Here is a 27,754-nt window from a genome sequence, read left to right as displayed (position 1 = left end):
ATGGGGCAGCCACAGCTTCTCTGGGCAACCTGGGCCAGGCTCTCACCACCCTCAGAGGAAAGAACTTCTTCCAAAGGTCTAAGCTAAACCTACCCTCTTCCAGTTTAAAGCCATTACCCCTTGTCCTATCACTATGTGCCCTTGCAAACAGTCCCTCCCCATCTCTCCTGGAGCCCCTTTAGGGACTGGAAGGGGCTCCGAGGTCTCTCCAGAGCCTTCTCTTCTCCAGGCTGAACCCCCCCAACTCTCTCAGCCCCCCCTCCCAGCAGAGGGGCTCCAGCCCTCGGATCCAGCCCCTCTGATCATCAGTTTCATCATAGTGAGATCTTCCCTGCAGTTAATAGGAGATGGGTTATAAAACAAAAGGTTACCTTTAGGCAATCAAAATGAAGTAAAAGAGCTTGTTGTCCGGCTACTGGAAAGTAATTGTTGTGCAGAATGGTTTACTCCTGCCAAACTGGGGGGGGCATTTCTGAGGTACTGGTCCCACATTGCAAATCTTCCTCAGATGGAAGGCATTTTTCAGTTTTCTACCAGAACGTGTATTTCCTTCAAAACTAAAATTGTTTGTAAAATAGCTTTTACTGCAAAAAGGACTAAGATGATGATCTGATTTGTTTTGGATGCTGGAAGCATTGAAATGTGACTTTCTTTTCAAATCCCTTATTTAAAAACAGAAGACTCCCAGTTTGAAGCAAACCCATGCCAGTCTGATTCTGGGATTTCAGGGCACTCTTTTGGGTCGGGATGAAACCTGTGCTGGGTAACACTGAATTTTCAACTGCTGAGCTATAGTTTAATTGTAAACCACCGAGTTGGTTCTTTCAAGATAAGAACTTTGTTTTCTTGGTAGCACAAAGTGTTTAAGTACAACTGCTATAGTGAAATTTAAAACAAAATAAATCATGTTGCAGCACATCCTTAATTTACTCTCTAGTAATGTAGATAAAGGAATTAGGATCTATACTGGAAGTTTTTTTACATCTTCACAGTGAAGCCTTATTTTGGCAATAGCACTGGGCTGAAAGTGATTAGCTATTAGGAAGCAAAATGTCAGATCACTACATTTTTAAGAAAACTCCCATTCATTAACTCTTTCAAAAGAATAATAATTTTCGTGGTACTTTGACCTGTTCTGAGGAGGCACAAACAAACTCACGGCAAGGAAACATCGAGGAGGGAATAGTAGGAAAACATCAGTATAGTATTTTGCAATATATATATATATATATAGGGGTTTTATGCTGTTAAATTGCACATTGAAGCCAGTAGTTTATCTGATCCTGGGTAATTGGCTGCTCTGCAGGTGGACTACAAGGCAGATGAGTGGCTGATGAAGAATATGGACCCACTGAACGACAACGTGGCGACGCTCCTGCACCAGTCTTCTGACAAATTTGTTGCCGAGCTTTGGAAGGATGGTAAGAGATCATGCTCTGAGCACCCAGCTTGTTAGCAGTTTTACCTCGCTGGATGAGCTGGTGGGGTTTTTTGTGTGCCTGTTCCCTCCTCACCTCTACATTGTAAATATCTACAGCATTTTCTTTATTGTTTAGCCCCAAAAGTACAAGGAGGAAGCTGGATGCACCTCTGGTCCTTTGCACATGTGCCATTTCTGAGTAGCTGCTTCTCATGTTCATTATTTGAACTGATATTCACTTACTACTTGTTACCCTCTGTCAGATTTCATCTTGTCCAAAACTCTTAGTTTGAATTGCTGGAGTTGAGTCCTGACTGTAAATAGCTGTAGTGGTACTTGCTGTTCATAAAGTGTTGTCTTACGTGAGCACCAGCACAGTGGTTTCTTGTGCAGGGGTGAGTCATATCCTGAAAACCCACATCTCCTAAAATAAAATTTATTAACAGCCAGAATAGTGCTTAGATACTGCATATTAAAATCAATATATTCCTATTTTAACTGTACACTGTTGTTTAGCTTGTCTGCCTGCACACCAGCTTAAGGTATTTATCAACATTTTTACCAAAATATCCCAAGAAGCAGAAATAGCAAAATAAATACTCACTAAGGACTTTTCTCTATTCTAGTTTTTGACATCACAGTGTATTAATCAGAGTATATTTGCATGTCACAGTGTATAAATCTTGAAGTTTCTTATTCCAGGAGGAAATGAAGCTTGTGATACAGATGATGCTGTAGGTTAATGCTGAGTTTCCCTCTTATCCTCAGGAAGACTTACTTGGCTCAGCTACAGAGAGCAGTTTTAATGAATATATAAAGAACTTCTTGGTTGGGCATCTGCTCCTTTCGAGTACACACACAGAAGCGAAAGTGTTTTGGTCCAAATATGCAAAACCTGCTTCCCGAGCTAATTGAAATGTGCATGGAATATTGCTTTTGTAGCAGAGTGAAGTCTGTTTGCCATTGATAACCCTGTTCTGTCTGTACTAACTGAAGTCTCTTGTGTATCTGCTCTTCTGTCTTTCTGTTTCTGCTGTTTCTCTGCCTTAGAGATTCAGAATATTCAGAGAGCCTGTTTCTATGACAATATTACTGGTCTTCATGATCCACCAGGTGAATGGCTATAAAACCAGTAGGCCTACCAAAGGCAGGGCTGTTGTCTTTACAGGAAAGCCATTTTTGCTCGTAGGCTTGCATGAACTCTTCATTTCATGCTACCCTTAGGTATAACTCCCCGAGGCAAACGGGCTCCGAGTGCATACCCCCCCTCGCTGCTGCATACATACAGCATCTCTAGTGTATGCATTGCATTTAAGCATTGCAGATAAAAAGGTTTGTTGCTTCCTAGTTCCATGTTGAGATGCAGAATTGCTTCTGAAGTGATAATTCTGGTAGCTCTAAGCATTTGAGAGAATGCCTAAGCTTTGTAAACACTATCAAGCTTCTTTCTGCAGTCCAACATTGACTAAACTCTGGAACGTTGTAGAATGTGGATGTATTTTTTGGGAGGAGAGCTGAAAAGTGTATTGAGGCATCAGGAAGAGCTCTGCAGTTGTAGTGGGGGTAGTAGGTGAAATAAACTTTTTCCAGACTTGTTGGAATTGTTCTTCTACTTAAAAACATCTTAAATATTTCCCTGTGTAGAAGCTGCACACGTTTTTTTGACGTATCAAGAGATCAACAAATCCATTTCTTTGGAATGTTTTTGAAGACGCTTTAGATATTTTATCCAACCTCTTCCTTGTCCTCCCTGTGCTCCTCTCCCCAAGAGTAGAAATATGTGTGTGTGAAGGTTGTGTCTTCAGCCTTTGGCTCTTTACTTGCCTGTATCTTCCACCGCTCCCGATGGACCACACGCAGCGGAGGCTGGTGGCGTCTCCTGAATCAATTCCTGGAGACCTGGAGTTCGAGGCTTTTGCTCTTCAATGACTGCTCTTAACCTAGAGGAAAAGCTTACATTTAACTTCAACAGTCCTCTTTGAAATATAACCAACCGTCTTATAGTTGGAGGACAGAGGGGAGCAAACCACATAATTAATGGATATGTTATTATTTATACGAAATTTTTAAAAGTACGTGGCCCAGCAAGAGCTGAGTGGTGTCCAGCTGCTGGTGGTGTCTGGTGGGTCTCTGGTTCTAATATTTACAAGCTGTTACGTTCCTCCTCTGCAAGGCTGGTTCCCAGGAATCTCTATCCCATTGAGGGTTTAGAACTGAATTCTGCTTCAAAATAAATATTTGGGGTATGATCTTCTGAGCAACTTACCACCTGCTTATTCTTCTAACTTTAAGGAGTCGCTTAGATTCTTGTGGTCAAAACTGTGGGGAGGATCTGGGCTCTGGTCTGTATTACACCCAAGGCTTACAAGTGATTTATTCAAAATTCTTGCCCTGTATTTTTCTGGTTTTAATTTTCCTTCTTTTTTTTTTATAGACCTTTGCAAACCAGTTGAGTATGAAATAAAATATTGTCATTTATTTCTCAAATATAAAACTAATGCTGGTAGGAAAGCACAATTTCCTATGCTTTGGTTTGAATGAATTTGAAGATATCTCCACAAAATTTAAATTGTAGCCTATATAGAGATGCTTGTTTCTTTCTGACCAGCTTGGATTTCCCAGGGAACCAATGTATGTTGTGTATTTGCTCACTACTGAGAAGAGTCAACTATAATGGTTCAGCTGCTAAGACACCTGTGTATTTTTTTAGCAAACTCTTTAAACAATTGTTACATGGAATCACATTCATGTTTGTGGCCTCAAGGTTTAGTGATGGTGGTCAGTGCTGGGTCCAGTTTTTAGCCCCTCACTCCAGGAAACCACTGAGGGGCTGGAGTGGGTCCAGAGAAGGGCAACAGAGCTGGTGAGGGGTCTGGAGCACAAGTCTTGTGAGGAGAGGCTGAGGGAGCTGGGGGTGTTCAGCCTGGAGAAAAGGAGGCTGAGGGGAGACCTTCTGGCTCTCTCCAACTCCCTGAAAGGAGGGTGTAGCCGGGGGGGTCGATCTCTTCTCCCAAGGAACATGCAATGGGACAAGAGGAAATGACCTCAAGTTGCACCAGGAGAGGTTCAGGTTGGAGATTAGGAAAAATGTTTAGGCTGAAAGGGTTCTTAAGTCTTGGAATGGGCTGCCCAGGGAAGGGGTTGAGGCACCATCCCTGGAGGGATTGAAAAGCCAGGTTGACATGGTGCTGGGGGACATAGTTTGGTGATGGTTTTTTATCAGAATTATTGATGTTGATGGTTGGTCTCGATGATCTGAAAGGTCCCTTCCAACCTGGACAATTCTATGATTCTATTCTCTGATGACAGTCAGCTTTCTGATTTGGGCTTCCACAGAAGAAACCGTAGAGATCTCATTACCCCAAATGGTTAAAAATCAAAGAAAAATCCTCTATTCTGATGCTTTATGGCAGCCTTGAAGTGCTTCTGGTGTGCAGTTTTCCTGGTTTGAAACTCTTCTCTTGTCCAGGGAGATCTCTGCAGTTGTGTATAAAAACTTAGAAGAATTCTTCAAAGCAGCGGACTAGCAGAAGTCTGGCAGATACTTTTTTCTCTCTTGTCATTGAAAATACTACTTTCAACTCTTCTGTAAATAGTTATCCTTCAAAAACCCTTTGGAATATTTAACAAAACTCAGATTTAATCTGTATCATTACCACAAGTGACTCTTCATGTTAAGCAAATAAGCACAGATGTCTGATTCCAAATGTTAAGCCCAGAAATATTGCACGATTTTAAGAATTCCAATAATTTCCAGGCAACTTTCTATCTCTTGAAAGTTGACTTCAAAGAAAGGAAATGGCTTTTACTGGTCATGTAGAACTGCAAGTAAAGAGCTGGATGTTTTACTGTGTCCCTACTAAAGCTACACGGTTCTGCTGTATGAATTTGTGGCTTCTGGTTCCACTGCTTCTGCACAGCGTCCCCAGTCCATGCTGGCCGCCTCGCCTCCCGACGGCATCTCCTGTCATTTGTGCCACAAAGCTTCTGCTGCTGCACTAGTGCTCCTCTTCCTGCTTCTCTTTCCACCTGACAGATATTAAAGTCCGCTTATTTATTGTCTCTTTGTCCTTCCCAGTGGATCGTATCGTGGGTCTGGATCAGGTCACTGGAATAACGGAGACGGCTTTTGGCTCTGCCTACAAGACCAAGAAGGGCATGTTCCGGACGGTTGGGCAGCTCTACAAAGAGTCTCTCACCAAGCTCATGGCTACGCTCCGAAACACTAATCCCAATTTTGTTCGCTGCATCATTCCAAACCATGAAAAGAGGGTAAGAACTACAGAGCGCTCCTCTAATTCTTCTCTTTGTTGGGGTCTGTGTGTGCATGTTAAGCTGTGTGTGCTGTCTGTGTCTCCTTTTTGACATCAGAAGCCAGGTTTTACAAAGCTTTTGCACTGGGCAAATGTCTTCTCAATAATCCCTGCACATAGAAACATAAAATGCTTTGGGTTGGAAGGGACCTTAAAATCCACCCAGTGCCACCCCCTGCCCTGGGCAGGGACACCTCCCACCAGACCAGGTTGCTCCAAGCCCCCTCCAACCTGGCCTTGAACCCCTCCAGGGATGGGGCAGCCACAGCTTCTCTGGGCAACCTGGGCCAGGCTCTCACCACCCTCACAGCAAAGAATTTCTTCCCCCCATCTCATCTCAATCTCCCCTCTTTCAGTGCCAAACCCTTCCCCCTCCTCCTATGGCTCCCCTCCCTCATAAAGAGTACCCCCCCATCCCTCCTGGAGCCCCTTGAGGGACTGGAAGGGGGCACATCCCCTTATTTAGACAGTTGACTTTGTAGAGAGTAGCCTGAAAAACTTCAACTGCAGGTTTTCACAAATATAAACTAAAAATCATACTTATTTTTTTCAGGCTGGGAAATTGGATCCACATCTGGTTCTAGATCAGCTTCGTTGCAATGGTGTTTTGGAAGGAATAAGGATTTGTCGACAAGGATTCCCAAACAGGATAGTGTTCCAGGAATTCAGACAGAGGTAACAGCAGGAACCGTCGCTTGAGTTTTATGAGATAAAAATCCTCTTTAAATAGTAGTAAATTCTCCCCCCCAACCCAACTGGAAGAAAATCCAAAACAATTTGTGAGGTCTTGAAGTGGCTTGAGCTAGAAGCAGTTAAATACCACAGGTTTATTCTAAAGACAGTAGAGAAAGGGAAACCTATTGAGAATGGACTTCTGGAAAAACTTTCTGGAGAAATCCCTTAACTGTGCACTTGGGAACTATAGTTTTATGGGTTTATAATAATGTAGTGTATTGCTGAATGTAAAAGTGGGTTTTTTTCCGTTTGACTTAAAGGTATGAGATCCTTACTCCCAATGCAATTCCAAAAGGTTTTATGGATGGTAAGCAAGCCTGTGAGCGTATGGTAAGTGTTTATATTTGAACAGCATTAAAACATTGAAAAGTTGAAACAAAAATTGCCCTTTTCTTGATGTAAAAACAATGTGTTTGCCTGTCCATGTAGATCAGAGCCTTGGAGCTAGACCCCAACTTATACAGAATTGGACAGAGCAAGATCTTTTTCCGAGCTGGTGTCCTGGCACACCTAGAAGAAGAACGAGATCTGAAGATCACAGACATTATCATCTTCTTCCAGGCGGTCTGTAGAGGATACCTGGCCAGGAAGTATGTGTGCTACTATGATTTCATCTTCTCGTGGGCACTCTAAGCCTCTTTGATAGGGAGCTATGCATTAAAGCTTCCATTGCAGGAGGGAGATTTTTTTCAAGAAAGAATGTTGCCCGATAAACTGTAGTTTTATTCAGGGTGAAGAGGTGAATTTTTACCTAAAAATAAGAATTTGCACCTTCATTGCATAGTAATAGCTGCTTTCCTTAACGTTGCCTTAGTGACACATGCAGCTGTTTAGGGTATAATTGGTGTCTGTGAAAAACTCTCCTTCTGCTCCACTGGATGTTTAGAGATGCTTTGGAAAGCTGTTTTTTTGAAATTAAAGAACAGTTCAGCATCTCATCCATCCTGACTTTATTTTTTTAAGAAAGTCTGTTAAACGTAAGAACAAATATCATTTGTAATTATTGTTTTGAAAATAGTGAATCCAGCTCTTGCTCTTCAGATAAGGAATGATTATCCAGATAAGGAATGATTCTTCAGATAAGGAATGATTACTCGGAAATCAGTGTAGTCACTGAAACTCAAAAATAAGCCTATTTATGGTCTGCAATATGGTTGCAGGCTTGGGTAACCTAAAAATTAAAAACATGGAGAGATGCTCAGCTCTATTTAACGTGAAACATTTTGCTCGTTCTGTCTTCAGGGCCTTTGCAAAGAAGCAACAGCAGCTGAGTGCTCTGAAAATCCTGCAGAGGAATTGCGCTGCGTATCTGAAGCTTAGGCACTGGCAGTGGTGGAGAGTCTTCACCAAGGTTCGTTATGTTCCGTCACGTTCTTTGGCCATTTAAATAGGGAGATGCAGTTTCTCACTGGTTCATCTCAAACCTTTGCAGGTGAAGCCTCTTCTTCAGGTCACTCGTCAAGAAGAAGAACTTCAAGCCAAGGACGAGGAGCTGATGAAGGTGAAAGAAAAACAGACGAAAGTGGAGGCAGAACTTGAGGAAATGGAAAGGAAACATCAACAGGTCTGTGCCCAAGATAGGCTTTTCATCCATGGAAGGTGTGTTGCACTGTATCCTGTGTAAGGGAGCCATGCTGGGGAAGGGCTTGTGAGCAAAAGTGCTGTGAATTGGGAGAGCTGACTCCTTCCACGAAAGGAAACATCAACAGGTCTGTGCCCAAGATAGACTTTTCATCCATGGAAGGTGTGTTGCACTGTATCCTGTGTAAGGGAGCCATGCTGGGGAAGGGCTTGTGAGCAAAAGTGCTGTGAATTGGGAGAGCTGGCTCCTGGCTTGGCTAAAATCTGGAATAGGAAGCTACAGGATGAGCTGTTCCTCCAGGAATGGAGAAACATCACGTTAACAAAACTAAACTTTGGTTTGGTCTTTCTTAGTTTACAGGAGAACTTCAGTTGCAGCATCATTTTCCTTTTCAGATGTGTTTTCAGGGTAGGATGATTACATATTCTGTTTAAGAAGCAGGAAGCAATTATGACAATTATTGGACAAAACTGAAAATGAATTTATACTGAAAAGTAACATTGATATCCATTTAAAAAACAGTTGGAGTGTCTGTAAAGCTAGATGTGTACCCCTGTGGTAGCTGTGAGACGTGATAGAGCTGGGGCGGTGTCTAGAATGGCAAAGCATCAGTTCCTGTTGATGAAAGGGCTGTGAGGAGCATCTGAGGACACTGGGTTTGTCTTAGTTTGGAGAAAAGGAGACTGAGGGGCAACCTCATTGCTCCCTTGAGTTTCCTAAGGAGGGGAGGTGGAGAGGGAAGTGTTCCATTGACCAAACATGTGGGAATGGTCCAGTGCTGTGTTGGGGGAGGTTCAGACTGGATATTAGGAAATATTTCTTTACTGAAGGGTGGTCAAACACTGGGACAGGCTTCCTGGGGAGGTGGTTGATGCACCAGTCCTGGTGGGGTTTGAGGCCTTTGGACAATGCGCTTAATAATACAGTTTAGCTTCTGGTCAGGCAGTTGGGCTAGATGATTCTTGCTGCACTCAAGAATGTGTGTGAGTGAATGTGTGTGACCAGCAGGTTGAGAGAGGTCATCGTGCCCCTCTGCTCTGTCCTGGGGAGGCCACATATGGAGTCCTGTGTCCAGTCCAGGGCTCCCCAGTTCAGGAAGGACAGGGAACTCCTGGAGAGGGTACAGCAAAGGGCTATGAAGATGATGAGGGGACTGGAAAATCTCTCTTACAAGGAGAGGCTGAGGGACTTGGGTCTTTTTAGTCTGGAGAAGAGAAGGCTGAGGGGGGATCTGATCAACACCTATAAATACTTCAAGGGTGGGTGTCAGGAGGATGGGGCCAGGCTTTTTTCAGTGGTGCCCAGGGACAGGACAAGGGTCAATGGGCACAAACTTGTACATAAGAAGTTCCATCTAAACCTGAGGAGGAACTTCTTTCCTGTGAGGGTGGCAGAGCCCTGGCAGAGGCTGCCCAGGGAGGTGGTGGAGTCTCCTTCTCTGGAGACATTCAAACCCCTCCTGGACACGTTCCTGTGGGACCTGCTCTGGGTGGACCTGCTCTGGCAGGGGGTTGGACTGGATGATCTCCAGAGGTCCCTTCCAACCACTATTATTCTGTGATTCTGTGATTTTTGTAGGTCCCGTCCAACTGGAACCATCCTATTCTGTTTGTGCGTTTCCACAGCAGGAAATAATATCTTCCAGTTCTGTTCCAGTGACTCCCAAGTGTCTGCTTCAGCCCAGCTGCCCATGGCACTGGGGGGGAAACCACTGGGCAGGGATGAGGAACAGGCCGGGAAACAGGCACTTACCTTATCTGCTGGTAGAACAGGACACATTGGGTAGGAGCAGTGGGATCTGTTCCTTAAACTGGGGAGGACAAGTGGGTGAATATTCCTGTAGCCCTTTATGAAAGGTGCTGGCTTCTGGATGCTAATAAAGGCCTCTGCTAAAAGTCTTTGGTGCTGGATGTTGACCAGGGAGCCTCGAATTGGAGCAGAAGTTGGCCTTTAAGTAACTTCATAGTTGTCATACGTCTAATCTCTCATGAGAGACTTTGAAATGTCCTCTTCTGTGTATTTGCAGCTTCTAGAAGAGAAGAACATTCTTGCAGAGCAGCTACAGGCTGAGACGGAGCTCTTTGCAGAAGCTGAGGAGATGAGGGCTCGCTTGGCTGCCAAAAAGCAAGAGTTGGAAGAAATTCTTCACGATTTGGAGTCCAGGGTTGAGGAGGAAGAGGAAAGAAACCAAATATTGCAGAATGAGAAGAAGAAAATGCAGGGCCATATTCAGGTATGCCTCCTGGTAAATGGAAATGGAAGAGTGCGCAAACAGGACAGTTAAGGATGAGAAAGCTCCCTCAACATCTCCATGGCACAGAGGAGTTAGCTCCTTAGCACCAATAAATTTGATTATTTTTTCTCTTCTCTTCCTGTGTTTGGTGATTTCAGCTTCTTGTGGCCTCCAGGCACATGAGGATGAGGAAAGCAGTAGTCAGACTGCCCTGTTGGTAGCCATAGCGTGCGTAGAGTGAGTATTGAAGGTAGAAAACCCTTCTGAGTGGACAGAAACCAGGAATGGCTGCCTGGGGCTTCCTTGCCTTCTTGTAGGAACAAAGACTCATGGGATGATGTCACTTAGGAGAGAAATGTTCCTTTTTGACTGAAATCCAGTGAATATAATGAAGAATATTCCTTCTTAGACTCTTTCGAAAGTGAGATAGCTCCATCTCCTCTGAGTTATTTGGGGGTTTGTGTGAAAATCAGAGGATTTAGATGCTTCCTTTTGAATACACAGGGACTTTGAAAAAGGCAATAACTGAGAACTTACCTCACTTTCCAGATTTTCAAGGTTCTTGAAGGGGGAACAAACACTGCATCTCACAGCTCCTGATGCTATTTAATTAGTGTCCATTAACGTGTGGCTGAGAGTCTGCAGTGTGCTAGGAAGTGTTTGACACAAAGCCTGGTCTGATTTGGTTGTCATTAAGTAGATAGATAGGGTTTTTTTATTTATGTTATGTTCATAACTAGGTGAAAGGCTCTGAAGTGAGTGTATGTTTCTTAGACAGCGTGTTTCAGCCAAAGCTGAAATGCAGAGTATAAAAAGTTCCATGTATATCACGTGGCCCATAATTTCATTTCCAGATCCTTGATACTGTGAACGTATCTAACAAAGCGAATGCATTTTCAGTGTTAGTTAGGGCAGGTGGCTTTTCAAGATAATACATTTTTTCACCAAGTTAAAAATAAAATAAATAATTAACACCTGGGTAACCTGGCAGATGCACAGATGGAATTGTCTCTTCTTCCCAGGACCTAGAGGAACAGCTTGATGAGGAGGAGGGAGCTCGACAGAAGTTGCAGCTTGAAAAAGTGACAGCTGAAGCCAAGATCAAGAAGATGGAGGAAGAGATCCTGCTGTTGGAGGACCAAAATTCCAAATTTTTGAAGGTGAGACCAGTGCACATGATGGAGATCCTGCACATGAGTACTAGGAGCACCAAGTGGGAGCTCTCAAAGCACTGATTGCTGTTGTGTTATTTATAAAGCTTGTGTCTGAAGACTTGTGGGGTTTGAAGAGGTTGAAGCTGAGAGATTTGGAGCTTCTTTTGAACTGACCTTTTGCTGTGCATTCTTTCCAGTTTCATGAGTCTTACAAATCTAATAGCTGGAAACAGCATTTATTATCACTACTGTTGTTCTTTGCAAACAGATTTCCTAAAGGATGCAGCAGGTGCTGTCTTAAACCCAGGCCTCCTGTGGCTTAAATACCAAGTCTTGCTTTCTTGGAAAACAAATGTTCACGTTTCTATACTTTTCCAATTGATCCTTAATACTGACAAGTCAGTCACTTGAAATAAAATCTGTATTATATATCCTGTATGGAAACTCTGTACGCATTTTATATATTCAGTTATTTGTGCTGCTTAGAGACTCTTGAAATTGTATTTTAGAATTTATTCTTTCTCCCCTTTCTCCTAACTAGGAGAAGAAGCTGATGGAGGATCGAATTGCTGAATGTACTTCTCAGCTGGCTGAAGAAGAAGAAAAGGCCAAGAACTTGGCCAAACTCAAGAATAAGCAGGAAATGATGATCACTGATTTGGAAGGTTTGTTTCTTGCTACATCTGCCTGTTGCCAGCTTGGAGACCGCGCTAGGAAAGGACGAGTCCCTTGTCGCAGTGTGTGTGGTGTTGGGTCCAGTCTGCCCAGTGTCACCTTAGATGTAGATGCCTTAACAGCTGTTCTTTTTATCTAAATCTTAAAAGAAATTTGTGTTGCTTGCAAGGCTTGTTGCATCTGGCTGCTTGGTCTTTCTTGTGTTTAACCTGTTAGTTTTTCATTTTTGAGAATCCATTTGGTTTACTGACACGCTCAGAAATTGCTGTTGTTGTGTCCATCCCTGAGTACCAAGGTGAGACATCTGTCCCTCAGGAAGCTGCTGCATTTTCTATAATAACACATTAGAACAATGTGTTTCGGGAAGAATGTTAATAGGCATTCATTAGGCTTCTAATATTTTTTGAATAAGCAAATCTGGATTGTTTTGCTTTGCTTAATGCTTTGTTTGTCTAAAACTGTTCCATTTCTTTGGCCATTTATTTCCAGTTGTTTTGCCTGTGTTGTCACAGGCTCAACTAGCCCTATATGTAACCCTTCCTGATTTTATGTTTTTTTAAATGACTTATGGCTGTAAATAGCTGTTGTGCAACGTTAATAAACTGCCAAGTCAAAGTTGCCAAATGTAAGGCAAAGTTGCTCTCTGTGCCCTAATTTGGAAATAGATTTTTTCACTTGCTCTATTACGGCCTGTTTTGCTACATATTTTAAAACTGATGTACTTATGGAAGAATACCAAAATTTAATCTTATCTGTATAGGGAGGTGTTGAACTAATAGGGATAGTGGGTGATTGATGTACCTATTCTTTAAAAAACATATTTATAGACCTTAAGAGGGGCATAAGTAAGCTTTACTCACTGAAAAACAATGAGTCCTTATGAGCTTAAATCAGGACTAGTGTTTCTGAAGATACTCGACAGCTGTGGTTGGTTACGGTACCGTTCCAAGACTGATGGCCTTAGAAATGGAAATTAAAGCTTAAATATAAGGCATGCAGTTTCTTGGCTAGGAAAGCATAGTAAAATGATATTTACTCTTGGAGATGATTCAAGGAGCCGTTAAGGTCTCTGCTAGGGGCTTGGCACTGCTAGGCACTGAAATTGGAAAGAAAAATCAATCTAATTCAGTTTCCTGTGAACTTTCTCAGTTACAAAGTTGGGTCTTACAACACTGTTCTGTCACTCACCAGAAATATAATGTCAAAACAGAGGAGAAAGGACTTTTTTTCTCTTTTTTTTTTTTTTTTTTAATCAGGAACTGTTTAGAGAAAACCAGTGTTACTTTAGATTGTCTGGAAAGCACCAAATCACCCTGGGTGGCTCTAAGAGATGATTCTTGAAGAGGGCTCCCTTTTCTGGGTGATGCTTAGGATGGGTGTGAGAGAAATCTCTGCACCAGGAGCCACAAGTATTGAACAAGTCTAATAACTTAGGTTTATGCTAATGCATTTACAATTATGCTAATGCTATGCTAAGCACTGGTGGTTTGGCAAAACCTTGAGGTGCCTTAGATACATTGCATACCCGGTCATTAGGTAACCCCAAACAATGCAGCCAGTAACTGTCTTCATCAGGCAACAGGCAGATGAGCTGAGTGTGGTTCAGTGCTGTGGCACCAATAACTGCCTGCTTTGCACAAAGTACCACCTCGGGGCAGGATTTCATCGGTGACAGTGCTGGGGGGGAAGCCATCAGGGCTGCAAAGTCTTGCTAAATATCCATGGGATGTGAGTTAGTGGCACAGATTTATCCAAGTTTTCTTTAAGCTATATTATTTTCCAGTAGACTTTTTGGAGTCTGGCCTAGCCCTTCCAAAACTATGCTAGCCATCATTTTTTCCAGTCTGTAGTTGACACTAATTTTTGAATCACGAGGTCTGTGATCATTTGGCTTAGAAGCTCAAACTGCTCTTCTCTTAGATCCCATTCCTTTTTTTTTCTCTCAAGATGAGATTATGTTTCTATTCCATTGTTTCAGACTTTTTTCTCCAGTCATTGACTTTTTTTTTTTTTTGCTTTCTGTCTAAATGATACAGCTCTACTTTGCTATTTCATCTTTCCCAGTCAGCCTTCCAGCTGCAGACTGGAGAAAGAACTGACACAGTAGAAATTAAACTTCCCACTTTTCCTGCCACCCTGTGGCCCTTCCCCCAAACCCTCTGAAGTTCACAAAAAAAAAAACCAAACAACAAAAAGCATATAAATATCATTCGTTGCTTCCTTAGAGCGCTTAAAAAAGGAGGAGAAAACTCGTCAAGAATTAGAAAAAGCTAAAAGAAAACTGGATGGTGAAACAACAGACCTACAGGACCAAATAGCTGAGCTACAAGCCCAGATTGAAGAGCTGAAGATCCAACTGGCCAAGAAAGAGGAAGAACTCCAGGCTGCTCTTGCCAGGTCAGAGCGCGTTGAGGCACATGGCTACAGAAGGCTGGTACAAACCTGCTTTCCCAGATGGAATTTCACTTGGCTGCAAACGTCTCCCAGCTGGGAATGTGGAAGCAGATTCATGAACCAGTTCATGGCTTCAGTTATGGTTCTCATGCCCCAGAGCAGCTCTAGACACCTGTGCTGTGTGTAGATATGGCAAAAAAATGGAATTCAGTATTTTATCAGCATCCTTGCTCTACAAAGCTGTAAAAAGAAGTTTCAGTTGGGAATAATAGTTTTTGGGCTCTGGAAACTTTTTTTTGTCTCCCAGAGTTCAGCCTCAGGAGGAAAAAAGTGTGTAATTCTGAGAGCTCTCACTGGAGCACTCGGTGACGGGGTAGGACAGGCAATATCAAATTTGTGTGGTGACTTGCAGCTGCATACAAACTAAACACACTTTTGTATTTTTTGAGTAATGATCTATAGCTTTGCCAGAAGTGGGAATTCTAGAGATGGTGCATTTTTGGGTCCAGCATTGAGATGCTACAGAATTGGAATATTTGAACGTAAACTCAAAAGCACGATCATTCTGGTAGTGCATCTGTAGAACCTGGGGCACTGCACTTGTCAGGGTCTTGAGAATAACAGCGGTTTTCTAGATATGAAGCTGTAGATGGTCTGTTTTATTCCAGTGGAAAAGTTAAGATATCATTTATGTATGTAATTTAAATAACGCTAGGCTGTTACGAGAATAGACCTGAAGCTATGGAACATCACTCACTGTTGTGCCTCTGTTTAACAGGGGTGATGAAGAAGCAGTTCAGAAAAACAATGCACTGAAAGTGATAAGAGAGCTGCAGGCTCAGATTGCAGAGCTCCAGGAGGATCTGGAGTCTGAGAAGGCATCACGCAACAAGGCAGAAAAGCAGAAAAGAGATTTAAGTGAAGAGTTGGAGGCTTTAAAAACTGAACTGGAAGATACCTTGGATACCACTGCAGCACAGCAGGAGCTGAGGTAGGATCACGTGTCTGTGTAAGAAGGCACCATTAAAATTTACCTTTAATTTACAAAAAAATTGATGATGTTGATAACCTGTGATGCTTCCTCCAGGACAAAGCGTGAGCAGGAGGTGGCTGAACTGAAGAAAGCAATTGAAGAGGAAACCAAAAACCATGAAGCACAGATCCAGGAGATCAGGCAGAGACACGCTACGGCTCTGGAAGAGCTCTCTGAACAGCTTGAACAGGCCAAAAGGGTGAGAAGAAAATTAATTACAGAAATACACTTTTCTGCTTCGGGACTTTTTATAAGTACCATGAGTGTTGTGGGCCCTTCTGCTGGTGTCTGCGGAGCTAAGTTGTTCTCTGTACCTGCATGACACTTGCAATTGAATCAAATCTATCCTGCTGGTTCAAATAGATACATATTTTTGAAAGTATATATATTTTGAGTCTTGGCATCTGTTTGAAAAGTGTTCATCAGGCTTGGAAACGGCACACCTGGAGATAAATCACATTGGACTTCTGTAGGAATTCTCCAGGTGCTGATCTGGTGAGAAGCAGCTCTGTGCACGAGTGGCCTGCAGAGCGCTTCCGAGTAATGTAGTTATAACATCAGCACTCACACATGACCAGCTGTGGGTGCAGGTAGTGTAGAAGTTCTTCCAGCCACTCTTAGCTTCCTGCTGGTGCTGTCACCCCCAGTGCCAGGTACCTGTGGAGTTGTCTCCCCAGTTTGCACAGCTCTGTGGTGTTCTCTGGCACCCACCACCAGAGCAAGCAGGAGGAGACACGCCTGGGTGGTGTCGGCTCCTGCCAGTGTGGCTTGAGTGTCGTCTTCAAAAGCAGAATTATTCCAGCACTGCCAGAAAACCCCCAGTATCCTAAGTTTGTGAAATTATAATGTTGGTCATTCGTGAATGTGTGGGGATGATTCACACACTGTAGGAATATCCTTCTGTAGGGAATACATCATAAGCTTCCTTAACTTAAAATACAAAGTGAGAAACTAACTTGGTGAATTACTTCATTCGCCTGCAGATCTTACCAATGTCTTCTGCTCCTTATTCATTACATCTTCTCAATAAGAGTATGAAAAGATGGAAGAATACCCTGCAATCCTAAACACAGGTTCTGTGGTGAGATGATGTCAGTTCTGGTGTTACAGTAAAAATGAGACGGAAACACCTCTGATGCCAATTATGACATTTTTAAAAGGTTTTTGACAAATGTCAGTGCAGTGGTGAGAAATGCTTTGTTAGCACTTCCAGGCAGCGATTTCTTCTAAAATCAGGGCAGCTTTAGTTGGTATCTGTCCTTTTATTTCTGGGAGATGATCCGTGCTGATCTGTTAATGGGCACATTCCTTCCCGCATGCCCAGTCATCCTCCATCTCTGGCTGAATTCACAGACGTGTGTGTCTTCTGGTCCTCATGTTACCTGTGATACCTGAAAGTGGAATAACTTGAAAAATTCAATTTTTGGCCAACATACACAGGGTGTTCCATGGCAGCTTTCTAAACACTCCTACTTACAACTTGCTGAGCACTTATTGTGTCTTTGAAGTTGTAAATCTGATTTTCTGGGCTGAACATTTTTAGCAGAAAGTCTTCAATGCTCTATAACAAAGTTTTGAATTCCTTTTCTTTTGTTTTTCCTAGTTCAAAGCAAATCTTGAAAAAAACAAGCAAGGCCTAGAGTCTGACAACAAGGAGTTAGCCTGCGAAGTGAAGGTCCTGCAGCAGGTCAAGGCCGAGTCCGAACACAAGAGGAAGAAGCTGGATGCTCAGGTGCAGGAGCTGACGGCGAAGGTCACTGAAGGAGAAAGACTGAGGGTGGAACTGGCAGAGAAAGCTAACAAGCTGCAGGTGAGGCTGTGTGGAAGTCCAAAATTGCTGAAAAATATGCAGGAAAGTAAAAGCCTTAACCATAATCTTAACTGTGAGCCAGCAATGGGCCCTTGTGGCCAAGAAGGCCAATAACATCCTGAAGTGCATCAGGAAGAGTGTGGCCAGCAGGTCAAGGGAGGTCATCCTCCCCATCTGCTCTGCCCTGGGGAGGCCCCATCTGGAGCACTGGGTCCAGTTCTGGGCTCCCCAGTTCAAGAAGGAGAGGGAACTGCTGGAGAGGGGACAGCAGAGGGCTACGAAGATGCTGAGGGGACTGGAACATCTTTCTTACAAGGAGAGGCTGAAGGACTTGTGTCTTTTTAGTCTGGAGAAGAGAAGGCTGAGGGGGGATCTGATCAACACCTATAAATACTTCAAGGGTGGGTGTCAGGAGGATGGGGCTGGTCTTTTTTCAGTGGTGCCCAGGGACAGGACAAGAGGAAATGGGCACAAACTTGGACAGAGGAAGTTCCATCTAAACCGGAGGAGGAACTTCTTCACTTTGAGGGTGGCAGAGCCCTGGCAGAGGCTGCCCAGGGAGGGGGTGGAGTCTCCTTCTCTGGAGACATTCAAACCCCCCTGGACACGTTCCTGTGCAACCTGCTCTGGGTGCCCCTGCTCTGGCAGGGGGGTGGACTGGATGATCTCCAGAGGTCCCTTCCAACCCCATAGCATTCTGTGATATGCAGAAATGGCTAGGAGAAGTGACTCTAAATGACAAAGCTACAGGAGCTGTAGGTCTACAGGAACTAGGTCTGTAGTTGATGTGGGAAGTGATCTCAGTCATGCAGTCATGTACTTGAGGAGCCTTAAGGTGGTGACATGCCTCAGGTGGAGATAGCTGGGCAGCTGTGACATTATCTGGAACTTTTTGGGCTGGGTGAGAATTATAGTGGCTTTTAAGTATGTGGCTTTCAATCCTGGAGAGCAAATCCTGCAGGAGGCTCTGGTGACGGCTGGTCTCCAGGCTTCTGGCGTGGGTATGGAACTGAGTACATTGGGCTGAGCTCGTTTGTAGGTGTGAGAGAAAATATGCTGGTTTGGTGATGGCCACAACTTCCTTTTGTGCTTCAAAGTTGGGAGCTTGACAGATGGTGATTGCAAGTAAAGGCCTGTTCTTCTGGAACATGGAGAAAATGGGCAAAATGCAGTCAGGGCTGACCTTAAACCATTGCAACAAGTACTTTAGGTAAGTCAAGCTGGAGTGCTTCAGAAAGGGAATGGCCCAGTTCTGTTCAGGGACAGCTTGCAGGCAGTCTCCCATATTCAAGTATCACAGCCTAAAATAGCAAGAGGTGGCACCTGACAGTAACCTTTACCTCTTGCAGTGATGCTTTAAACCCACCCTGATAATCCCTGAATTAACAGTCCTGTAAAATATATGGTCCTATGATTAAAGATAGCATTTAATTACGAGTGCAGACATGGGAATGACGTGCTCCGCTAAATAGCGCATCTGACTCTTGTGTAATACCCTTAAGTTCAGGATTGACATCCAACGTCAGGTTTCTAACCACACTTCAGCATTTTTGTCTTGTTGTGTCTCTGTTCTGGGACCTGTTGTTGTCTTGCTGTACCTGGAATTGGTTGGGGTGTTGTGTGGGGTGGTTCCCACTCCCGGTGGGATGGCTGCACCCTTACCCTTCCGCCTCTTGCTTTGCAGAACGAGCTGGATAACGTCTCCAGTCTCCTGGAGGAAGCTGAGAAGAAAGGCATTAAGTTTGCCAAGGATGCGGCTAGTTTGGAATCGCAGCTTCAGGATACACAGGTGTGTGTGCAGTGAAGCTTTGTTCTTCGTTGAAATGCTACCTGCAGAACAGAAAATACATTTTCCTTCCTGGTTTGGAAAGTCCCATGGGTAGAAGCTGTATTTCAGCTGAAGCCTGGTGCAACGTGATGTGTAATGACTGCTCAGCTACACGTGGAGCCCATTTTTCATTATCTAAAATACACTGCTCAACAGACTGTAGCCTTCCAGTTTCTCTTTTATTTCTTAGTCTCAGTAGGAGATAGGTATTAAGTCAAAAAAGCCTTTCCAAGTAGAATGTTAATGTAAGGAAGGTCCTTGGGGCATATGAAAGGCACGAGGGACAGTACCCTGTCTTTTACTGACAGCTTAAGTTCTTAAAACTGCCAGTGTTTGGCTTTGAGTTCACTAACACAGCTTTATGCATGTATTCATCACTTAAACTCTTCCCCCCCCCCAATATAACAATCATAATGTTGACTACTTGAGTAATGTTAATCATAACTGGGGAGGTTTGTGAGGAACAGGACGGGGAAGGGGGATGGTCTTTCCACCTTTCATTAGTTTCCGTTGCAACAGAAGTTTCCGCTGCCAAATTACAGCTGTCTTTAAACTGACCTTTATATTAAGCAATGCTGCAAACCTTGGAAGCGTGCTGCCATGGCAGGATTTGCTGCTATCTATTCTTTCCAGCTGGTTTAAAATAGGGACTCTATTTTCCTTCTTTCGGACAAGCATATGCATTTTGAAGGTGACTTTTGTGCTCGTCCCTTTAAAGATGGAAAATTACCATCCACGAACCTCTAGAGCAGACAGTGGCGTGGGATTCCCTGGTCAGACATATGCAGCAGAAAAGTTTAAATGTGCCCAAAATGAATGAGCAAGATTACAGATGACAAAAATGATGTGAGAAAAATAATCAAACCCGAAACTTCACACAGAGTAATGGAGGGTGGTAGCCCAAGGCCACGGCTGCCACACCACGAGCCAATCTCAACTTTGAATATGCCTCTTTGTGTTCCAGGAGCTGCTTCAGGAAGAGACCCGCCAGAAACTCAACCTCAGCAGCAGGATCAGGCAGCTGGAAGAGGAAAAGAACAACCTGCAAGAGCAGCAGGAAGAGGAAGAGGAGGCCAGAAAGAACTTGGAGAAGCAGATGCTGGCCTTGCAGTCCCAGGTAGGCTCTTGGAAATGGGAGGGCTGGTGTAAGGGCTACATGTTCCAGGTGAGACCAACTGGTGTCCCAGACCTCTTGGGAGGTTTGCAAACGTGTTAGACCAGATTTGGGAATAAAATTTCCCATGGTCTTTTTAGTCTGGAGAAGACTAGACTGAGGGGGGATCTGATAAATGCTTGTAAATACTTCAAGGGTGGGTGTCAGGAGGATGGGGCCAGGCTTTTCTCAGTGGTGCCCAGGGACAGGACAAGAGGAAATGGGCACAAACTTGGAACATAAGAAGTTCCATCTAAATATGAGAAGGAACCTCTTTCCTTTGGGGGTGGCAGAGCCCTGGCAGAGGCTGCCCAGAGAGGTGGTGGAGCTCCTTCTCTGGAGACATTCAAAATCTGCTCTGGGTGGACCTGCTCTGGCAGGGGGTTGGACTGGATGGTCTCCAGAGGTCCCTTCCAACCCCTACAATTCTGGGATTCTGGCCCTAGTACAGCTCACTGCCATGGGCACCGCTTTCCCTGCTTGCTGTCCTGCTCCTTCACAATCTTTATGTTACTTCAGCTGCAATAACATCTATTTCTGGTTTTGTATTTTGGACCTGATGCCTTTCTTTCCTTCTCGTGATGCACTAAAAAACCTTTGTTTTCTTAAATTTCAGTTGGCTGATGCTAAGAAAAAAGTAGATGATGACTTGGGAACCATTGAAGGCTTGGAGGAAAACAAGAAGAAATTATTGAAAGACATGGAGTCCTTAAGCCAACGCCTGGAGGAGAAGGCATTGGCTTATGACAAACTGGAAAAGACAAAGAATCGCCTGCAGCAGGAGCTGGATGACTTGATGGTAGATCTCGACCATCAGCGCCAGATTGTCTCTAACTTGGAGAAAAAGCAGAAGAAGTTTGATCAGGTAACTCTAGTTTCCTGTCACCCCTCTGCTTTCCATGATTTTTAAATGGCATTTTGTTAATATTACAGCACAAATGAGCCTTGTTTATAGAAGGCTCTGACCAGAGAGAGTACGTTGATTTATTGATAAATGTTTTGGGAGCAGCTTGGCCTTTTTTCAGAGTAACTTGTCACTTACAATTTCAGAGAGCTAAATGCCAGGTTTGAGTCTTGTTAGACCAAGTAATGAGCTCTTTAGATACAGGAAGGAAATTATATTGGAACAAAAACTTGAGAGTATTATTGTAATCCTTCAAGACAGACTAAGAGAGGATGTGAAGGCTGAAAGGTGAAAATAATCTAAAACTTATTTCATCTTGATTAGTAGCTTGCTTTCCTCATCTCACCCCAGAGTAGCTGTAGCTGTTTCCTTACTAGCACTTTGATCAAGGCTGAGAGGCAGCTTCTCAAGGCCAATTAAACTTGGAGCATTAACCCCTTCATTGACTAAACACCTGCGGCAGGAAGGACCTAATTATAGAACTGCTGAGATGAATTATTTCTTATGTACAGATGCTGGCAGAGGAAAAGAACATTTCTGCCAGGTACGCAGAGGAAAGAGATCGTGCTGAAGCGGAAGCGAGGGAGAAGGAAACCAAAGCCCTGTCACTGGCTCGGGCTTTGGAAGAAGCCCTGGAAGCTAAGGAAGAGTTTGAAAGACAGAACAAACAGTTACGTGCAGATATGGAAGACTTAATGAGCTCTAAAGATGATGTGGGCAAAAATGTAAGTATGTTTCCACACGTTGTTTTGTTATACACTGCACAGGGGGTAACACAGGAAAGCTCCGGGGGTGGAGAAGTATATTTGACACAAAAATAGAACTTTTTGAAGGTGCTTTAGAACGCAAAATTCTGGAGGAATTAATGCTCAGAATAAGGGGGTGGTCTTTATTAGTGTCTGGCCTCTTAAAAAGGTGCAAAGACAGGGAGAGCAGCAGTTGCTGGCCAAATGGCTAATGGTACCTGTGCTGGATTGAAGAGCTTGTCACACTTTCTCTGGGACATTGCACAGCTCATCTCCAGTCACCTGCACAGATGGCGATGGGTTCTCTAATGCAGACCCAAAGGTGCTGCTCTGCCTGTTCTGTGTCATTGCCAATGCAGAGCATCACAAAATGTGCTGTACTGAGTCCATTTAATGCCTTATGCTGTTGTTAATAACTGCTGATGTTGAGATACCCGAAGGGGAAGGTCTGATTGATGTTTGTGGCTCAGGTCCATGAACTGGAGAAGTCAAAGAGAACTTTAGAGCAACAGGTTGAAGAGATGAGGACTCAGCTTGAGGAACTGGAAGATGAACTGCAGGCCACGGAAGATGCTAAGCTTCGTTTGGAGGTGAACATGCAAGCTATGAAAGCCCAGTTCGAGAGAGATCTGCAAGCCAGAGACGAACAGAATGAAGAGAAGAAGAGGATGCTGGTCAAACAGGTATGTCCATTTTGCTGTGCTTCATATTGGGAAAGGTGTGGTGAGTTTTGCCAAAGCTCTGTGGCTTCGGTGGTAAGTTCCTACCAGAACAATAAAACTCTCTGCTTAAAAATGCCATCCTATAGCACTAGAGAGGGTCATCCTCCCCTCTGCTCTGCCCTGGGGAGGCCCCATCTGGAGCACTGGGACCAGTTCTGGGCTCCCCAGTTCAGGAAGGACAGGGAGCTGCTGGAGAGGGAACAGCAAAGGGATACAAAAATGATGAGGGGACTAGAACATCTCTCTGATGAGGAAAGGCTGAGGGACTTGGGTCTTTTTAGTCTGGAGAAGACTCTGGAGGGATCTGATCGACGCCTATAAATATTTCAAGGGTGGGTGTCAGGAGGATGGGGCCAGGCTTTTCTCAGTGGTGCCCAGGGACAGGACAAGAGGAAATGGGCACAAACTTGGACAGAGGAAGTTCCATCTAAACCTGAGGAGGAACTTCTTTGCTGTGAGGGTGGCAGAGCCCTGGCAGAGGCTGCCCAGGGAGGTGGTGGAGTCTCCTTCTCTGGAGACATTCAAACCCACCTGGACACGTTCCTGTGGGACCTGCTCTGGGTGGACCTGCTCTGGCAGGGGGTTAGACGAGATGCTCTCCAGAGGTCCCTTCCAACCCCACATCATTCTGTGATTCTGTAATCTTTACAAATGACAGAAAAGCTCTTGTTGAGGACTGGCCACTGTCAACCGTTAACATTACTCTGCTACTGGTGGTCCTCCAATTCCACTCTATTTTGCCTCAAAAGCACTCAAGATGGCAGTAGATTTGGCTGTTGCTGTGTGGGTGTATTTCAGGCCCATCCAGTTTGGGGTATGAGGCCAAATCCATGGATGCTAACACAGACTGGAATTCAGTGAGCAGATTCCTGAATGGAAATGGTGGCAAAATATTGCAGATGTGCTTTGTGTTACTAGAATTCTCAAGAAATGCCTTTAAAATGTCATGCTTGTGAGAGAAAGATGGTTCTAAATTAATGTTTCTTTAGAAAGGAAAAAACCACCTAATATCTCAAGATTGTATAATATTGATTAACCTAATATTTCAAGAAAACAAAAACTTAAGATTACTGAGAATCACCGATATAGAGATACCTTAGAAATAAACAAAAGCATTGGCCCAGAAGGCTTTTAGAAGTTCACCACCGTGCAAGATTGCTGTTCCATTGCCCTGGGCAGGGCTCTTGGGCAGATGTGAGTGGTGGGGCTGGATTCAAAACTGAGCCTATTCTGTCATGTTGGCATTTCTGGCTCAGTTTTATTTTTGCATGGGTTTGTGTTGGCTTACTCTGCGTTTCAGTCTTGGTGTATAAATGCTGGGAGCACAGCTGTTTCAAAGACAACAATTTCATCTTTTTCTTGAGAAGATGAGGTGATTCTACATCTTATTTTTCTCTTAGCAGTTTCATCGGAATTAGTGGCATTTGTGGATTTGTTTTTCATAGAATGGTTTGGGTTGGAAGGGACCTTAAAGCCCATCCAGTGCCACCCCCTGCCCTGGGCAGGGACACCTCCCACCACACCAGGTTGCTCCAAGCCCCCTCCAACCGGGCCTTGAACCCCTCCAGGGATGGGGCAGCCACAGCTTCTCTGGGCAACCTGGGCCAGGCTCTCACCACCCTCACAGCAAAGAAGTTCTTCCCCCCATCTCAGCTCCATCTCCCCTCTTTCAGTGTCAAACCCTTCTCCCTCCTCCTATGGCTCCCCTCCCTGATCCAGAGTCCCTCCCCATCTCTCCTGTAGGCCTCCTTTCACCATCTGTGGTGTTGTCCCACATACCTTGCCTTCTGTAATCTCTCCAATCAATTCATCAACCGTTGTGTTTGGGTTTGGTGTTTGCTCCATCCCTGGCTCTGAGCCTGTTGAACACCTTGGTTTCTCAGGTGCGGGAGCTGGAGGCAGAGCTGGAGGACGAGCGCAAACAGAGGGCTCTCGCTGTGGCGGCCAAGAAGAAAATGGAGATGGATCTCAAAGACCTGGAAGGTCAGATAGAAGCTGCAAACAAGGCTCGAGATGAAGCGATCAAGCAGCTACGGAAGCTCCAGGTAGGCACAGCTGATCTGAGCTGCTGGCTCTCCCGATGACAACCTGTCCAGGGTGTTCTCATTAAATACATCCGTAGGTCGAAGGAGGGGGGGGGTCAGACCCAGCTCTGCTGCCACGTGTCACAGAGGATCAGGCCTGAACATATCCCCTGCTCAAAACTCATCCCACCCTTTTGTCCGTAAGGAGTGTAGGTTGTCACCCAGGTACTCAGTTGTCATCTTTTGCCTCGTTTCAACACTTTGCGTAAGGATTTAGTGAGTATCACTTTCTGGGCTGCACTTTTTAAATCCACAGTTGTTTGTAGCTTTGAATTGACCGATTTGAGCTCAGCTCTTGCTGACTCCTGCTTCAAGTCGTTGAACTCTTTAACTTGGTTGAACCCAAAACCCTCCAGAGAAAAAGGAGGAGTAAATCCTAGTTGCTTTGAAAAAACTCCAAGGTGCCCATTCGCTTTAAGTTTGGCAAGAAAAAACCCAGTCCTTGTGTCAAGGATTTATTTTCCATTCCCAGAAAAATATTCAACATTTGGTATAGTTTGGGTTTGCCAAAGATTTTGAGTGCCATGGCCTGAAGCTGCAGAGGTGTGAGCCCATGGGGAGGGCACGGCAAGGATACAGCAAAGTCAATTGCCTTTTTGCCCTGATAACTTTATTCCTTGGCTGTCCTGCTTCACATCCTACTTCAAGGGAACAAGGGTAGTTCTGGGACTGGGCCCTGGATGGAGGGCACTTCTGGGTGCACAAAGTGGCGCCTTGTGGGACTCCTGTGCTGAGAGTAGTTTCTTACCTTTGCTTATTTTTAGTAAGTTTTGGTGGGTTTTAGTCGATTTAAGTAAATTTTTTACAAGTCATTCCAAGAGCTTTACCTCTCCATAAGTTTCATGATAAATATAATTGACCAGCTCTTTATTAGAGTTTTGTTCCTCCAAGAAATACACCAGATAAGGTGTATTGTTCCTCCAAGAAATACACCAGATAAGTCTTACAAGGTGATATTTCTGACAAGGAATTGAGTGATGGAAAGATGAGAAAAGGAAGCTTTACTACGAAAATAAGAATTGCAAATGCATTTACGCGGAATGAAACCCCTTTGGGAGGGAGACCTTGCCTTTTGAGGGCCACAGTGCTTCAGAGCTACTAATAAATCTGGTGATTGTCCTAATGCAGCCTGGCTTTTTCTTTCCCCTGCTTCCAACTGCAGGCTCAAATGAAAGATTACCAGCGGGAGTTGGAGGAAGCCCGTGCGTCCAGAGATGAGATCTTTGCCCAGTCCAAAGAGAGCGAAAAGAAGCTCAAAGGTCTCGAAGCAGAAATACTCCAGCTCCAAGAGGTGAGACTGAAATCCATGAGGCTTTTTTTCTCACTAGAATAAAGCGAAGATCAGAGAGCAAAAAAGGTAAAAAGTGATCTAGTGAGTTGGAGAGAGCAATGGGACTGTGGAGAAGGTTCTCCTGCCCCTGCCCCGGGTCATTAGTGAGCTCCTTGGGCCTTTGTAGGAATTGGTCCCCTACCTGGGATGGTGTTTCTCTGCCTGGGGAGCAGGAAAGCTTTGCTGCTGCTTAAACACATCTGAGGCCTCACTAAAACTTGCCAGGAGGCTTGAGAGTCTCTGAAGGTGCAGCGCACAGTGTCAGTATTAAAATTACTTATTGGAACTATGTAAAAACCTAGCAATCTTTCTAACAGTTAGAGTCTGTGGAGGTTTATTGCTGCTGTCTGAGGTCCTCACCCCTTTCCCTTCCCCTGGCGTTCATGCAGGAGCTCCAAGTCTCACCACACGTCGCTTCCCTCCCGTTGTCCCCCTGCTCTGCCACCAGGTCAAACACCTGCAGAATCACCTTGTGTGAGAGGCTGCCTCCTTTTTGTCCTGTATTAGCTGCAGGCTAAAATTTGAAGCAGTCGTTGAGATTTCACTACACTTTTTGAGCCATTACAGATTTATTTACAACTTACTGGAGCTTCTCGTTCTCTTGCAGACATCAAACCTGCTGGTCTTGCGATTGCGGTGCCTTTAATTGTCCTCCTTAGCAAATCCCTGGGTGTTTCTACCTCTTAGTGCAGTTTTAGAACATGAGATTCACTGCTGTTTATGCTATTGTGCTACAGTTTTTATTTTCTATACTTTGTGTCCATGCTACGTGCTCTGTAAGAACCTAAAAATGTGCTAATTTAGTGCCCACTTTACGGTTAATGTTTATGAATGTGACAGGGTGGCTTTCTCCTGTTGTTACTGATCTTCACAGATTTATTCATTTTTCTCCTTAACTTTGTGCAAGGGTCACTTCAGGGCCAGGGAGAAGTAAATCCATTGTAGCCATAAGGGGGACAGACATCGAGGTGATGTGTCCCGCTGGCTTCTCCAGCTGCTGCCTCTGCTTCTCTGTGGAAAGCCCTTGGGGATATCACACTTCACAGCAGCTCCCAGGAGTTATCAGAAGGCTAAAATGTTTGCAGAAGTTTTGAGGCTCCTAATGCCCTAATGAATCTTTTCCTAAACCTTGGCAGGAGTTTGCTGCGTCCGAAAGAGCCCGTCGTCACGCGGAGCAGGAGCGGGATGAGTTGGCCGATGAGATCGCAAACAGCGCGTCAGGAAAGTGAGTCACCAAAAGTGATCATGGTGCAGCTGAAGAACTTTGGGCAGCAGCAGCTGCCATTCTCAGTTGTCTGCTTGCAAATTCCATATTGACCCATCTTCACGATAAAAATCATGGTGTTATAGAATCACAGAATGGTTTGGGTTGGAAGGGACCTCAAAGATCATCGAGTTCCAACCCCCTGCCCTGGGCAGGGACACCTCCCACCAGACCAGGTTGCTCAAGGCCCCATCCAGCCTGGCCTTGAACCCCTCCAGGGATGGGGCAGCCACAGCTTCCCTGGGCAACCTGTTCCAGTGTCTCACCACCCTCATAGTAAAAATTTTCTTCCTGAGATCTAATCTGAATCATTTTTCTTCCAATTTAAAACCGTTTCCCCTTGTCCTATCATTACCCTTCCTGGCAAAGAGTCC

The 27,754-nt window shown here is 44.4% G+C and overlaps 1 protein-coding gene across 3 annotated transcripts in view; it reads left to right on the top strand.

Annotated features, from left to right (window-relative positions):
* Positions 1-27,754, top strand: part of MYH10 (myosin, heavy chain 10, non-muscle) — a 118,329-nt gene that overhangs the window by 83,397 nt on the left and 7,178 nt on the right. For all 3 annotated transcript variants that reach the window (XM_014962665.1, XM_014962664.1, XM_014962666.1), the window contains 21 exons: positions 5,499-5,692; positions 6,287-6,408; positions 6,729-6,798; positions 6,898-7,058; positions 7,711-7,819; positions 7,901-8,032; positions 10,077-10,283; positions 11,306-11,443; positions 11,979-12,102; positions 14,338-14,509; positions 15,285-15,497; positions 15,594-15,738; positions 17,143-17,349; positions 19,034-19,138; positions 20,142-20,294; positions 20,947-21,195; positions 21,747-21,959; positions 22,451-22,663; positions 24,586-24,747; positions 25,949-26,077; positions 27,253-27,341. In XM_014962665.1, the coding sequence (XP_014818151.1) occupies positions 5,499-5,692; positions 6,287-6,408; positions 6,729-6,798; positions 6,898-7,058; positions 7,711-7,819; positions 7,901-8,032; positions 10,077-10,283; positions 11,306-11,443; positions 11,979-12,102; positions 14,338-14,509; positions 15,285-15,497; positions 15,594-15,738; positions 17,143-17,349; positions 19,034-19,138; positions 20,142-20,294; positions 20,947-21,195; positions 21,747-21,959; positions 22,451-22,663; positions 24,586-24,747; positions 25,949-26,077; positions 27,253-27,341 (3,307 nt within the window). The remainder of the gene's footprint in view (positions 1-5,498; positions 5,693-6,286; positions 6,409-6,728; positions 6,799-6,897; positions 7,059-7,710; positions 7,820-7,900; positions 8,033-10,076; positions 10,284-11,305; positions 11,444-11,978; positions 12,103-14,337; positions 14,510-15,284; positions 15,498-15,593; positions 15,739-17,142; positions 17,350-19,033; positions 19,139-20,141; positions 20,295-20,946; positions 21,196-21,746; positions 21,960-22,450; positions 22,664-24,585; positions 24,748-25,948; positions 26,078-27,252; positions 27,342-27,754) is intronic.

This window comes from Calidris pugnax, unplaced genomic scaffold (assembly GCF_001431845.1).
Source record: "Calidris pugnax isolate Ruff unplaced genomic scaffold, ASM143184v1 scaffold470, whole genome shotgun sequence".
Taxonomy (NCBI): Eukaryota; Metazoa; Chordata; class Aves; order Charadriiformes; family Scolopacidae; genus Calidris; species Calidris pugnax.
This window is presented reverse-complemented; position numbering and strand designations above follow the sequence as displayed.